Raw genomic sequence first — 15,054 nt, forward strand, 5'->3', positions numbered from 1 at the left:
TCCACCCCTAAACCTACCTAACCCTCACTGGGGCGTAAGTAGATTTTACGAAAACATATGACTGAGATTGTATAAATTCCCTGCCAAAATGTAAAATACTTAAGGTACAGTCACATTAGTGAAATTTTGTGGGCAAAAAGTCCATTGTGATAGTATGGAGATGTATTTGTACACAAACAATTTGGGATGATTTTCAGAGAATACTGATATAAATTTTGTTATTCTACTTACACAAAGCTATAGTTTATGGCACCAGAAGACCTGGAAAATAGTGCTCAAATGATATGAGTTACTTTTATGATGCTGCTTGTAGCATTTTCCTGTAAGAAAACAGCCGGACATTCTGAAGCAGGCCTATTGCTTTAATGAGTTCCTCTGGAGAATACTTATCCTCATAGGAAAAAGAAAAAAAAAGCCAGGTGTCATCTGGCCTTGAAACCTGTCGTTTTAGGATTTGCCATCAGGTTGATGACATACAGGCAATGGAGGTTTTTCATCAGATGCTGAGAAACCGCTTTTTTTCATTTTCTCTGGAAAACCCCTTAAGTAACAGTGGGAAAGTCAAAGCAGTTCCTACTGATTAAAAAAAGACAGGCGTCTTTTAGAATTCACATTTCAAAAGGATAAATGGAAGAGAATATTACTCTAAATCTGTTACCACTGGCATTCCCCATTCATATGGTGAGGTCCCGAACAGAGACCGTGTTCAGCAAGCAAACAGCCTTGATTTAAAGCGCCGCATGTGGATTTTATTCACACGTCTGCTCTAAATTGACAACAGACTTGGGTAATTTCTGTCTACGTGGTCCTTGAGATAAGCTCTCCCATCACAGTGCATGTCTGATTAGAATTTGCATAGATTTACTTCATGAATATTTCCGACTCATAATGATTTGTCCCTTTAGGTCTAACAATCTGGTATTATTTATTTATTCATTCATTTTTTTTTAACTGTACATCTAAAAAATGCATCAGGCAAAAGAAAAAAAAAAAATAAAATATGCGGGCTGACAACTAATGACATTTGAGCTCTGCCATATGTTGATTTTATACAATTTTTAACCTTTTTATGTTAAATTAAATGACTATAAAAAAATTACAGTAATGACATTGCCATATTTTCATATTTAGCATATTAATGATGGCATTCACACGGTATTTCAAAGAATACCATGGTATTACCATGGTACTTGTAATAAAAACATGGTAATACTACAGTTAATTTAAAAACATGATATCATAGCAGTTTGATATATATCATGTTACTGAATATTTACCATATTCAAATGTTTTTTTTAAATGATACGTCACAAAAAAATACATTATACAGTATGTCCAAATAAACATGGTGATAAAGATATAGTTTTTACAAGATACTTAACCAATTTTATAACATAAAATAATGCTAAATAAAAATTACCTTGATTAGCTTCGGCTACAAGGTAATTTTACTGAGTATCAAAAATATTAGAAACTTTTACTCTTTGAAATGAGCAATGCAATTACTCATTACATATTGCATGGCACCTAACTTTTTCTGCAGAAGTTTCTTTCTGCTACAAAAGAAGCAGAAATAAGCCATCTACAGGGCACTGGCAGTACTACATCGTGTGGCTGTTCTGCCCTTCCTTACCAAACTTGTCTACAAGGCTACTTTACCTGAATGCGAGTGCATTAGCAAGTATTTGTGAATCGCTAGTGTTTTATACATGAGATGAGGAGCTGCCGATGACACCGAAACCGGCACGTCCACCCTTACAAAAAGAAAGTATACTTCAAATTAATTTTATGAAGTTTACTTAAGTAATGTTCAAGTATATTTTTAATATCATTATCAATGTAATAGTAGTAAACTTGTAAGTGTACTTCAAAGTATTCCAATACTGCTTGGGACTAAATTGGCCCAGTTTAAAGCTGTAGACTGTGATTTTTGGCCCTCTAGCGATTAATAAAAGAACTGCACGCATCTTGTGGAAGAACATTGTAGCCGGAGCTACTTTTCTCCGTGTATGACTATGGCGAGTCACGCAGTTACTGTGATACTCTGCGGCGGGTCCTTCCAGTCCTGTCTGAAATAGTCTGAAAATAAACACTTATTATAAGTGTACCATAATGATTCAGGGTAAGACAAAACACAGTTTGGAAAATGAATTCATGTTGTACATTCTCATTATATAATTTTTGTAAATTTTGAACAAAAAAAAAAAGCTGCGGACAGCAGCTTTAAGTTTAACAGTAGTAAACTTTAAGTGCACAACTAGTTCACAACAATGTATCATATTTGTACTGTATCTGTATTACAAGTTCACTTACAAGTATACTAGTAGTTTACTATTTTAATATATGTTCTGTTTTTAGTTTATGAAAGTACTCATTGAAGTGTACTCTCAGTAAACAACTAGTTTAGTGGTTTTATACTGCGTATACTTTTCTACGTGTGTGTATATATATATATATATATATATATATATATATATATATATATATATATATATATAGGTCTCCACTCATGCTGATTGGGTAGACATGTTGATTGCTGATTGATGACTGCTGGTTGGAGTGATGTGATGATTAGTTAGATCATTTGAATGTGTTCCTCTCGAACTTTGTTAATAAAACATAATTTATTAAAAGCTTGCACATCCAACATTTTGACAATCAAATCCATTGGAATAATCTTTATTCAGTTGTACCCTACACAGTTTACCATAGTAAAGTCAAACTCTTCTCCTTCTCCTATATTATACATACAGTATTGCTGAAGCACTCAGTACAGATGTCGTACTAAGACCCAACGGAACTCCATTCCAGATTTCCAGCACGTTGCAAGCAGATCTTGGGAATAAATCCTGGCTGTGTTGCCACGTGGAGTCCTAGATGCTCTGCTTGATGTTCTCAACCACATGCATTTCGATGCTGCATCAAACGCATATGAGATGATGACTTGTCACCGTCTACTGCGTGGCGCCTGCATATTGTCAAATAAAAAAGAGAGAACAAGTGGAGAAAAACAAACATTGTTTCTGCATTTGTTACTAAGTTCTACATTTATGTTCTGGTTTTAAAATGGGAACAGTCTCTCTTCAGAAACAATTTCTTGAGTTAATGACAATTTTTTCCTTGTTTTACATCAGATATCACCCATGATCAATGCAATGACACAACAAAGAGTAGGCTACTCATAGATATCATGCTACAAAACAAACAAACAAACAAACAAAAAAAAAAAAACATAAATCAATATTACAGTGGCAGTCAATTATTTTTAGTTTATTTTTTATAGTGGTAAATGGGTGAATCTAACAAAAATGCAGGCTAAGTTCACCCTATAACAAATAAATTAATAATAAATAAAAGGAAGCCTGTTTTAGGACCATTCATTTGCATTTTTTTTTTTTCATGGAAATTAAGCAAATTTTCCCCAAAAATTGTCATTACCATAATGTGTCCAGACATTTTCCCCACAATTATTTTCTTTACTGTGAAACGATAATTTTTGCACTAACTTTTTTTGTACATTAATCTGCATAAAGCAGCAGTAAGGCTACTGCCATGATGTTTAATTAATTATGTTTATGTTTTTGCATTATGGAAATGAGAAGTAGGGGTAATTGTCATGCAAATCTTCTAATTTCTTCAGATTGTGGGGTGAAATATGACCGTCGTATTCTTGATCCATTTGAAGAGTTCTGAGGAGGAGCAACTAAACCGCAACAACAAAATGCACCATTTCTTATCGCAAATAAACATCATTACATCATTTATCACAAATAAGCCTAGTAATGCCCACAACATGGTGTAAAGCTCCCCTGGATATTGTTGCGGTTTTTGACATTTTAAAATTCAATAGTGAAAAGCAACAAACACACCAAGACCTTCAACCGACCATCTCTAGTTTGATTTGTAGGATATCATTGCAGTATCTGGAGAGAGTAAAAAGCTCATCCATCCTAATGCCCATGGCTAAGTAAACACAAGAGTTTGGAGACAGAACCATCTGTACGTTTTAACAAGAGGCATCCTTAGAGGCAAAACGCCTTTAATCTTCATGTGTACGCTGCACTAAAACTACAATCTGTAAAATGCTACATTGCATCCTATTAGAAATTTCAAGGGCTTAACATCGCATTCCATGTGGAGATGAGAAAACATTGTTCCTAATGTGATCTGAACAGTTCAGAGAATTGGGAGAACATTATTAAAATAATTGAATGCCCAAAATTACTGAACATGCAGCAACTGGATATTTTTCAGCTCTGATACAATGAGAAAAAAACAATGTGACATGTTTTTAAAGCAAACAATGGTGAGGGAAGCAAATCTCTAGGAAAGCTTGCAATGGCAATTTTCTCGTTCATCTTGAAATCTTCTGAAAATAATGTGGAAGTAATTGACAAAGTTTCTCCTTCAAGGCTGCGAGGGAAAACAGCTAAATAAAGACACATTCATCAAGCGTAAGACTCGCGTTGGAAACACATCTACCGTCTTTCATCTTTTGCCTTCTCAATTTGTCTGACAAGAGAGACACCTTGTCTACTTTATTCCTTTTTCTAAATTAAGACAAAGGGAACGTAACAGGTATAGCGTGTATAATTTATCTCGAAGAACAGGTGAATCTTGTTTGTGATAGATGAGCAGTAAATGAAAAGAAAAATGTGGGCTCTCTTCTTGATCTCCAGCTGTCAGGAGGTTTTAAAGGCCGTGATGCCATTGAGGATGCTTCAGATCCTCAAAAACGAAAGGGTTTTATGAAGAGTGCTCTACCCAAAAGGTCACTTGCTGGAGGGTTCATGTTCTTTGATGGTAATGAGGGGTCTTGCTGAGGAGGATCCTTTGAAAAAAATGCTATAAATATAAAAAATATAAATAAATAAATAAATAAATAAAAGACACTGGGAAATTCCAAAAGTGATGTGAAATGGAAACCGGATACGCGAATCCAGAATTAAAGAAATGTTATATGTTCAATACATCTTGAGTTGTGAAATGTAGCCAGTTACTTTAAAGAATATTGATTTCTACTTCATTTTGTAAACTTGGTTATTTCTGTACAAACAATTTTAAAAAGTACCAGTAATGGATGTGACTTAACTATTCATGAAAATGGCTCCCATTCACTAATAGAGTGCCCGTCCAAAGAACTACAATGAATAATTGCAAACAGCATAATCAAATTAAAAACAATGGAGAAATCTAAAACTACACATTTACAAACTTTGATTATATATATATATATATATATATTATATATATATTCAAATATTTAAATATTTTGAGAGCATAGGGAGAGCGGCTCATCATTGAGGTGCTTCATGGGACTGGGCGGAGCTAATGATAACTTTTGGCATGTTTTGTTGGTTTCTGGTTGGTGCAATTTTCTGTACAGCATCATGGTTAATGTAGTTTGTCGTCAATTTCCCAAAGCTAAAGACGTTTTTTTTTTTTTTTTTTTTTTAAGACCAAGTTGAAATAATGCGGGCTGACGGCTTCAACAGAAGCAACAACTATTGGTTAACAACATTAAAATTAATGGCATTTTTACTTCCGGAACCTGACTGTTGTATTTCCATATATAGCCTTCCAATGTAAGTACTGTGCATTACTGCAACTACGATTTTTGTTCATTTTAACAAACTTAAGCCACAAGTCAAATTATATTCAGTGTTAATAATCATAGAACCTGTTAATATATCTTAGTTGTTTGAACCCAGAACATTCCTTTAATCCCGAAATTATGAATGATATGGTTACAAGGACTTTACATGCAATGATATGCATGAACTTCTCATGCATATCATCGCAAATCTCTCAATGAATTATCAAAGAACCCACACACATTACCGGTGAGAACACTTTTTAATACAAGATTCAAACATACAGTGTTTGGTGGTATAAATTAACCAACGCTGTTTAACATGAAAGAGAATGAATAAAGTGTGTTTTATGTTGGTGTAGAATTCATTACTAGGTTGCACTTCACAGAATCTGTGTATTGTCAGATCTCAAAAGGTGTCTCATTTAACACATCACTGTCATTTGTTACACCTGGCCCCCAAGGTCAACCTCAGCACCTTTAGAAACGAATTGCTTAAATGTTCAACGTCAATCTTTTGTCAACTCGGCTTCTCTTTGCAATACAGCTTGCACACTTTGAAACATTGATAAAACTTGGACAAAATGTTAGAAATGAAAAGAAACAAAACTCATATACACAAAACATACTGACCATTTCCCCCTCTTGTATAATCCATATCAAACATAAAAGCATGATATTCCACTTTAAGGATTAAAGTTATAGTCATACAGTAATTATAAAATCAAACAAACTGCAAATGAAATATTTTCTGCAGGCTGAAATACTGTAAAAACATGTAAGGCTGACTTGATTTCACATTTAAAAAAAAAAAAAAAAAAAAACTATAGACATGACTGCAAAGAAAAAGAATATTGTGAGAGATTAAATTCATCCTTAGCTCAATGTTTGTGAAAATAACCATATATATTGGATATGTCATATTCTCCATTGACTTAGAACACTGAGCTTGTACTTTATAGGAAAAACAAACATTCTTAAAAAGGGGAAACCATTGTATTTTTTTACGTATTCATCATTCCTTTTACTCAAAACTGTTAAAAAAAAAAAAAAAAAATCAATCAATGAAAAGACAACAATATTAACTAAAGCAGCAGACATTAGCAAACATCCATTTTGTAATCTGCATCTTTGGTTTTTCCAACTAAAATATTTATTCAGAGTTGTGCTAATGAGAAAGCAGTAGCTTTACTGCAACAGATTCATTGCTACATAAATGTATACTGTAAATAATGTATTATAACATTGAAAAAAGAATCTGTTTCCTTGCTGATTTTGTATTCCTGTAAAAAGGAAAGATATATTTACTCAAGAAGCAAAATTGTGTACGATAATAGCCTTTTTCTTACCTTACTGACAAATTGTTCAAATTTTAGTTTCAAATACTAATCTAACAAAATAATACACAAATTTGCTTCTTTGAGAAAAAAGAAAAAATATATATATATTTTTGCAGTTTGTCAATGCCGCACCAAGATGACGTGTTTCAATGTTTCAATGTTTCAATGCTTTTGTACCTTAATCCTACTATCCTACTGTATCTTTGCAAGACCAACATTTCCACCTTCAAACTGCTGGTATGTACGAAAGAAACCTCAAATCAAACCTCAATGGATTTTGGTTTACTGAAAAAAAATCTATAAAGGCTTAATGGAAGCATAAAAAAAAAAAAAAAAAAAGTTATGATTACACCCCATCCATACATAAACCCAACTTGGCAAAACAATTTAGTAATCTTGGGCTGTCAGATTTGAGGAGGTATCACACATATCTTGCAGACTACTCATACTGCAGCCGTGACTATGCCACACCTTTATTATTGCAAATGTCACTTTTGAAATCAAACCTCAAAACAAATGAGCGTAAAACAAATCAGAAAAAAAAAAAAAAAAAAAAAAAATCTATTACAAAGGGCAACATTTTTCCTGACAACACAGTCCACCTTTTCTATTTTGTTAAATAAATTTAAAGCAAACTTAAAGAGAACCACCTAAAAAAGACCCATGAGGAAAAGCTATATAATGAATCAATTACCAAGACTAAAGATTTACAAATTGCAGTACACTATATATTGATTCTTCTTAATAAACAATTTGAGGCTGTATCAAAAACTTTATAAAAAATTAGATCATGATTTTCTCTTTTTTTTCCCTAGGTTTTTTTTGATGATTTTGTAAATGAAATCAGTTCTTTTCACTCCTATTCCAGGTCTTGCGCAAAGACTTTTTAATAACCATCACTATATATATAAAAAATAATCACCCCTCATCTAAAACAAACGGTAATATTTTTTTCTCTATTTCTTTTTTTTTTTTTTTTTTTTAAACCATATCTGATTTACACACGTTTGGACTATAAATACAGTTATATCCACAGGCAGAATATTATGTACAGAAGACACTTGCTGCGATACCACCAAGGCAAAATATGGCATTCAACTGCAAATATATATAATTATGACATGACATTTAATAAACAATGCTGTCGTGTAGAGGATGGGTCACCATTATCAAAATCTTCAGTCTTTATTTAGAATTATTTTGAGTAGATCCAAGGCATATACTCCATAATCATCACTGAAATATATATATATATTTTTAAAAATAACATAACATAAAAATAAAAGAAAAAGAAACAAAGAAACTACAAATCATCTGAAACCAGAGCTTGTTCTGATTAAATCAAGTCTTTGAAATTGAGCAATCTGTCTCAATGACTGTCAGTAGCTTGAGTTTAACTGGTGAAACAGTATATTGGTGGTTTTGACTTGAGGGTGCTGAATATTGTTCCTGCTGTTTTATAAGAGAATTAAGGATGCGAAGACCCCGTCAACCTGTATATCCAATTAAATCACAAGATTTCTTAATGACCTATGGGAAATATGATTAAGTGAGATCAATACTGGGTTTCAGCCTACCAGGTCATAGGCAGAATCTGCATAGACGACTCACTCATGAGATTACCTCCTCCAAAAGTTTCACATGTCTGGCAAGAAACTATAGCACATATCTCAAGTCAGAACACACTCTGCGATATGTTCACTCAGTGATTTATTTATTTATTTATTTTTTAGCTTTTTTTTTCTCTCTCTCCAGAATTTAGGGGTGGAAAATAGTGTTCTCAGTGTGATACTTTAAAAAAGTAATAAAAATATATATAATAAAAATTAAAGATGTTCTAGCATAACTTTCAAATATACAGTGGATTAAACAAATCTTTCATTTTGGCTACCTCTTGTAGTGATTTAACTAGACATGTGAATAACAATATAAACAGTTTAATTTTGTGTTAAAAGGCAAAACCATAATGAATCGACATCCCACAAAACTGTCTGCATGGCTGTCCAAGTCTCTCAAGGCCATTCTTTTATTCCCCTTCTGTTATTGAATTTCTCTATGAAACCTTTTGCACCTGCAGTCAGCTTTATTGTCCGCTTATATTATTCAAGATTAACGAATTCAGAAGATAGAAAGAGTGCTGTTAGGCAAGGAGTTTGATTCTGAGTCAAAAAGGAAAAAATAAAAAAAAATAAAAATAAAATAAAAAAAAACAAAACAAAACCAATAATTAGTTTATAATAATAAAGCCCATCTAGACACAAAAGCGCCAGGACTGGAGGGTACATCCCCAACAGTTTAGCAATAACCAGAGTAGTCAGAGGCTGAGGTTGTTCTTGCTGTCCTTTGCAGACTATCCACTCACCCCACCCTCCCACATCTCCTTAAGAGTCCTGTTTAACAAAAAAACATCCCATCACATTCAAACCCAAAACCCCAATTTGCAGTGCCCCCCTTCTAAAAATCCCATAATGCAAAGAGACAACACACTGGTGTGGAACTAAAAAAGTTCCCCATCCTCCTGCTCCGGAGGTATCAGCAAACATTAGGGTGGCACGTAAGGGGGAGGAGATCTGTACGGGGTCATGTTCTTAGGGCGGGATCCTTTCCCCTCCATTGGGACAGAGAAGGGTGGTGGTGGCTGGTAGGGAGGGGCATTAGGATCCTCATCATGTAGAGGTATGTACTCTCCCAAAAGGTCCTGGTTCAGAGGTGTTGTCTCTGGACTAGCCATGTTGGGATACTCTGGTGGAGGAAGCGGAGGCTTTTCCTCTTGAAGGATAAGGGGCATGCTGGAAGATGGGGGTGGCTTAGAGTCATCAAGCTCATCCGCAAAAATAATGGGCACTCCTTTCTTGATGAAAGTTGCTTGATCTTCGATGGTGAGCTTGCCTTTGCGCTTCTTGCGATAGCAAATCATGGCAATGATTCCAGCAATCAGCAAAATAGCTGCAACCACCACTGCTGGTATGACGGTGTGAAGATAAACATCATCAGTGCTCTGTCTTCCCGCACCCACAGCAGGAGTAACAGGAGATTGGGTCGGATCTGGGATCTCACCTAAAGGTACAAACATGAAGTTACGGCAGCTTCCTGTGCCTCTGACAGTGATATTTGATGCCACGAAGTCTGGTGCCATGATATTATTAAATTGTAAAGAGGGTCTACCCTCAAGATCAGAGATTCTTCTGCTCAAAAACTGTATTTGCTCTTTTGGGCAGGGGTTTTGCTGAAGGCTGTTGTTGGTCCATTCCACTATGATGGAGCCCTTGGTGATGTTCTTTAGCGTAACAGTGCTGCTGTTACGATCACCGAAAGATTGGGCCAGTTTCTTGACAAGAAGGATCTTCTTGTGAATGTCATTGGTAACTGTACGTGCATCCCCGTCAAATACGGCAGTAAACAACACTGGTGGCTTAACACTGGTTCCCCATCGATTGACACGGACCTCAAAGGCATCTACTGCATAGAGACCTCCTTTGTCAGTCGCTTGCATGAAATACTCATGTTTCCCTTCATGCTCCTGGTCTGGTAATCCATACAGCAACTGGCTTGTGCTATTGAACTGTATCCAGGAATCATCCCCAACCACATCATTGCCCTTGCGCAAGGTGAGCCTTAACTTATCTGTAGTTCCATCCTCTTTGTCGAAAAATGTATCAGATGGAACCTTCACCTCAAAGTAGGTGCCAACGTAGGCGTTCACCTGATCGATTGGGTTACGCAGCTGAGGTTTTATATTGCCATCAATTACAATAACCGATGGAGTGGTGCGTCTTGGTGGCTTGGCTGTGGTGGACTTGGGTTCTTTTGGTATTGGTGTTGTCTTGGTTTTCTTTCCAGGTCTTCTTGTCGGTCTCCTGGTGGTGGGTGTTGCTGGGGTCACAGAGGTTCCAACATATACAGGCCTGGTCATGGTGGGCTGGATGCCGATAGTGCTGGTGGTCTCCATTACACGTGTTGGCTGAGGGGGGCCCAAGGTTGGAGTGTAGGCAATAGGATCTTTGTTTCGAATGGTAGGTTTCACAGGAAGTGGCACAGGACCACGAACAGGTGGGGCAGAACTGTCTGAGGTAGGAGCAATAGAAGGAGAGGTTGGTGTAGGAACGATACGGATGGGGGGCTCAGGGTAAGCTGTTGGGGGGAGTAATGAGGGAATGGGAGTGGGGGTGTTGTTGAGCTGCCTTCGTACCCTTTTGGGTATATGGGGCTTTTTGTTAGCGATATGCCATCCAACGACTGGATACCCCAACTGTGCAGACATGGTCCCCTCTTTTGCCGGAACCTGAACACTACTAATATCAGGAATGCTGCTTTGATCCAGACTGCAGCCAAGTTTCCAGGACAAAAGGGCTCCATTTTCAACCACCTTCTTGGCATTTCCCGGTCCTGCCATGAAAGCAGACATGTCAAACAAACGGTTGTTGACCACAGGCAAAATCTTCATGTGCTGAAGCCCCATGCCAGAGAACTTTTTCATGTTTGCAAGTAGTTCCACCCTCTGCTTTGAGCTCATCTTTGTAAGGTCAGCATCCAGAATGACCGTAAGCACAGTAACGGGCTCCTCATTGCCACAGATGAAAGGTTGGACAACATTGCTGGCCGATTGCTGGATTGCAAGCTGAAAAGGGTCTGTATCAGCATGCTCCTCTGGGTGCACCTCAATGGAGAACACATCTGGGCTTTGGGAGACTTGGCTCTCATTGGAAACAGAAACAGATATGTAGTGAACGCCCTTGTCAGTCTCAAGAGGAAGGCCTTGAAGTGTGCCAATCTCTGCATCCCAATGCAACCATGCTGGGAGCACATCCTTGCTTGCTTCTGTGATCTGTAAAATGGGGAGAGAAATAACGATTACTGCAACTGAATGACTCGCATCTGAAATTTAACAAGACAAATGAGCTTACAGTGATGCCAGATATGCACTGCCAAGTAAAACATGTAAAACCTCAAAGTAAATCCCACTTTATAATGTGACTAATCACATAAATCGAAGTTGTCTTTCTCAAATGACACATAATTTTTAGTTTTTGTATTCAATCCTTCCTAGTTGTGAGCACAGATTCAGTATCTTCAAATTCAGTAAGACAGGAGGAGTGAAGACTAATGAATGAGTGCTCTCAGAGTGGGATAGAGCTCCCTGCGGCATGAGATTCTCCACCAGCTGGAGAGCCATTCAATGAGCTCTCAGTCAAAAATAACCAATAATGAATCAATGGCATTGCGATGATCCATTAACATAAGTCTCTTTGCAAATTCAAAAATACACCCTGTGCTTCCAGCCCCTTAATTTGATTGTTAATACATCCTGGTTCATACATTATGTAGAGCCAGTGCTCATGGGTTGGGTCATTAAAACTCAAACCAGAACATAACAGTCACTAAGGGAGCAATGGTATCCTTCTTTCTTTTTTTTCTCCAATTGAGGTTTAGACACAAAAAAGGTTTAGACAAATCCACCAAAACCACACCCCTCTCTGACTTTTGCAGTCCCGCTTTTGAATATTCTTATCAACCAGTCAAAGCATGTATGCGAGTTGTGAACCTATGTGATCGCTTAGAGACATTAATAATTCAGGTGGGAGTCTAATTATAGGCTGATCTATAGTCTTGTTGATTGATAGTGTGCTTGAAACATCAACACTGCTGCACTTCAAATGGTACTTAGCTTGCAAAGAACAGTGGCATTTTGAGGGCTTAAAGGGTTAACATACAAAAATTACAATTATCATAATTTACACAGTAGCAGCTCTCAAATCATATTCGCTTCCGCATATTTTTAATTATGACACCTTATGAGGGGCCAAAAAACAATAAAGTGAAATGACAACTTAGTTATCATACTAATATCGTATAACTTGTTTGGACTATGTTTTTTTTTTTTTTCAGTCTTGATGGAAAAGTGTGGTGTGAACATTCTGCTGAACATCTTTTGTATTCCATGAATGCATGTCAAACAGAACTGGAATGACATAAATGAGTAAATAATGGCAGAGTTTTTATTTTTGGGTGAACTGTTCCTTTAAAACACAGAAATGGGCCATAGCTATCAATTACAGAATGTGTCAAACTACGATCAATTGTGGAATTATCCTTCAATTAGAGAATTGATTCGGCAATGCCACTGCATCTATATTTACTTTTCACCTCATTATTTGGTGAAAATTATCATTATCATCATTATCTGTGAAAACCAAGCAACCAGCAACATCTAATAGATATACAGCATTGACAAAAAATACCTTACTTATTCTGTTTAGTCAAATTGATAGCATTCCTGCAATGAAACATATGGTACAGATGGCATGCATCTACTTTGTGCCTTTTCAGACATTGGTTTAGAATAAAATGGAAGGTTAAGGCAAGTCTTCAACGCCGACTTCTGAAACTAGAGCATCAGTGGCAACACACACAGCCACTGCCACACACACTGACATTTAGGGAACCACATAGTTTCCATAGTGATGATTCATGCAACCCACACTAAAGACAGTATAACTTCTGCCAAAGGCATGTTTCTCTTGACTTAAGTGAAGAAAGCAAGGAAAGGCAGAAATGAGTGCAGAGAGAATGTCAACAACAAGAATATTAGGGAGTTGTTTTTTTCTTTCATATTTCAATTGCTGCGGCAAGCCTGCTGGGATGCTTCTGAATGGCACATGAAGAATGGGAAAGAAAATATTCCTTCTACAGATTCCAGGGCCTCAAAACCAATGGACCAACAGGGTATCTAAAAATGAAAACTGTCATCATTTACTCACCCTCATGTTGTTTCAAACCTTAACGGTCATGTTAAGCAGTACGACAGCCTCAGTTTCACTCAATCTTTTTCCATACAAGGAATGTGAATGGCGACTGTCAGTTTTTAGCATTTTATTAAACCTGTTATGCTCCACAGGAGAGGGAAAGTCAAGAAGGTGCAGAAAAACATGACAGTGAGAAATTTATGACAAAATTTTACATGAATTTTACCTCAGTGATAAGGTTATAATATTATAATTTTAAAAGACCTAATGAGAAGAATATACTTTTTCCACCTGAAATGAAGGAATTACATGGATGAATCGAAACTCCCTTCGTTGTGGGTCGAATAAAGCTGCTCATTGTTAGAGCATGCTTGTGGGGGAGTCTGCAAGAAGAATAGATCCCATTGTTGGGATATGAAGACAGCTGAAAAGATAAGATTCATAGTTCTGAAGGAGTAGGCTCAGGCATGTCTTTGTGATATTAGAGAGAGAAACGGAGACAAAGGCGGCAATGGGGGAACCGGCTTGAAACATTTGAAGAGCCCTTTAGTTTGGCCAAGATGATGTTTACAAGAAATGACTAACCCATTTTCTTTGGTTAAAAATTCATGCAACTCTACTCATCTTGGTCTCTGAATACATTTACACATGCTTCTTTAAATAATAATAATAATAATAATAAAAAAAAAAAAAAACATTTTCGAAGCACTTGCACTCCTAATTTTGAGACAGAATGACGACAGACTGATCTTTGAAAATAACCCACTTTTACCTAGGGAAAATGGCAGGCCTTTTTCAGCGGACTGTGGAACATGACCCATTTTTCTGCCGAAAATTACAAATGAAATGTGGGGTGGGCTCAGGTCACTAGAGAGAAGGATTTGCAAAATGTGCGACCGAGCTGCCCGTGTAGCAGAAATCAAAACGGTCTTCAAGTTGCCAATGGCAGTCCATTTCTTCTACCTTCATCTAGGTAAATGAAAGCTATCAAATGAGTGCCGATTCTGTTTGCTGACATTTTTCAGACAGGGAAAGAAAAGGTAACAGAATAAAGGCTCACCGGGAGACCTGCTGTTTGTTTATGACAAAACTTTAAATTGCTATTCAGTGAGGAGGGAATGTCAGCTTTTGATCCATGCTGCAGAACAACCATGAACAAAGGAAGAAACAGTAGATGTGCAGAGGAAAAAAAAAAGAAAGAAAAAAAAAAAGGCAGTGAAGATAAAACTCATGAATGGCAAGCAGTATTCTTTAACATGGATCGGTATCGAAACACTGTCATGTTATGAAAGAGGGAAAATTACAGCTCCTTGGGCCGTGTCATTTGTGGCGGACAGATGGGCATATGCAGTAACTCGACATTTGAATTCAACATAGG

The 15,054-nt window shown here is 36.6% G+C and overlaps 1 protein-coding gene across 11 annotated transcripts in view; it reads right to left on the bottom strand.

The window, feature by feature from the left end:
• Positions 1-5,090: 5,090 nt before the first annotated feature.
• Positions 5,091-15,054, bottom strand: part of dag1 (dystroglycan 1) — a 36,525-nt gene continuing 26,561 nt past the window's right edge. For all 11 annotated transcript variants that reach the window (XM_067395877.1, XM_067395879.1, XM_067395873.1 and 8 more), the window contains one exon: positions 5,091-11,758. In XM_067395877.1, the coding sequence (XP_067251978.1) occupies positions 9,476-11,758 (2,283 nt within the window). In that variant the 3' untranslated portion in view covers positions 5,091-9,475. The remainder of the gene's footprint in view (positions 11,759-15,054) is intronic.

Source organism: Chanodichthys erythropterus, chromosome 10 (genome assembly GCF_024489055.1).
Source record: "Chanodichthys erythropterus isolate Z2021 chromosome 10, ASM2448905v1, whole genome shotgun sequence".
Lineage (NCBI taxonomy): Eukaryota > Metazoa > Chordata > Actinopteri > Cypriniformes > Xenocyprididae > Chanodichthys > Chanodichthys erythropterus.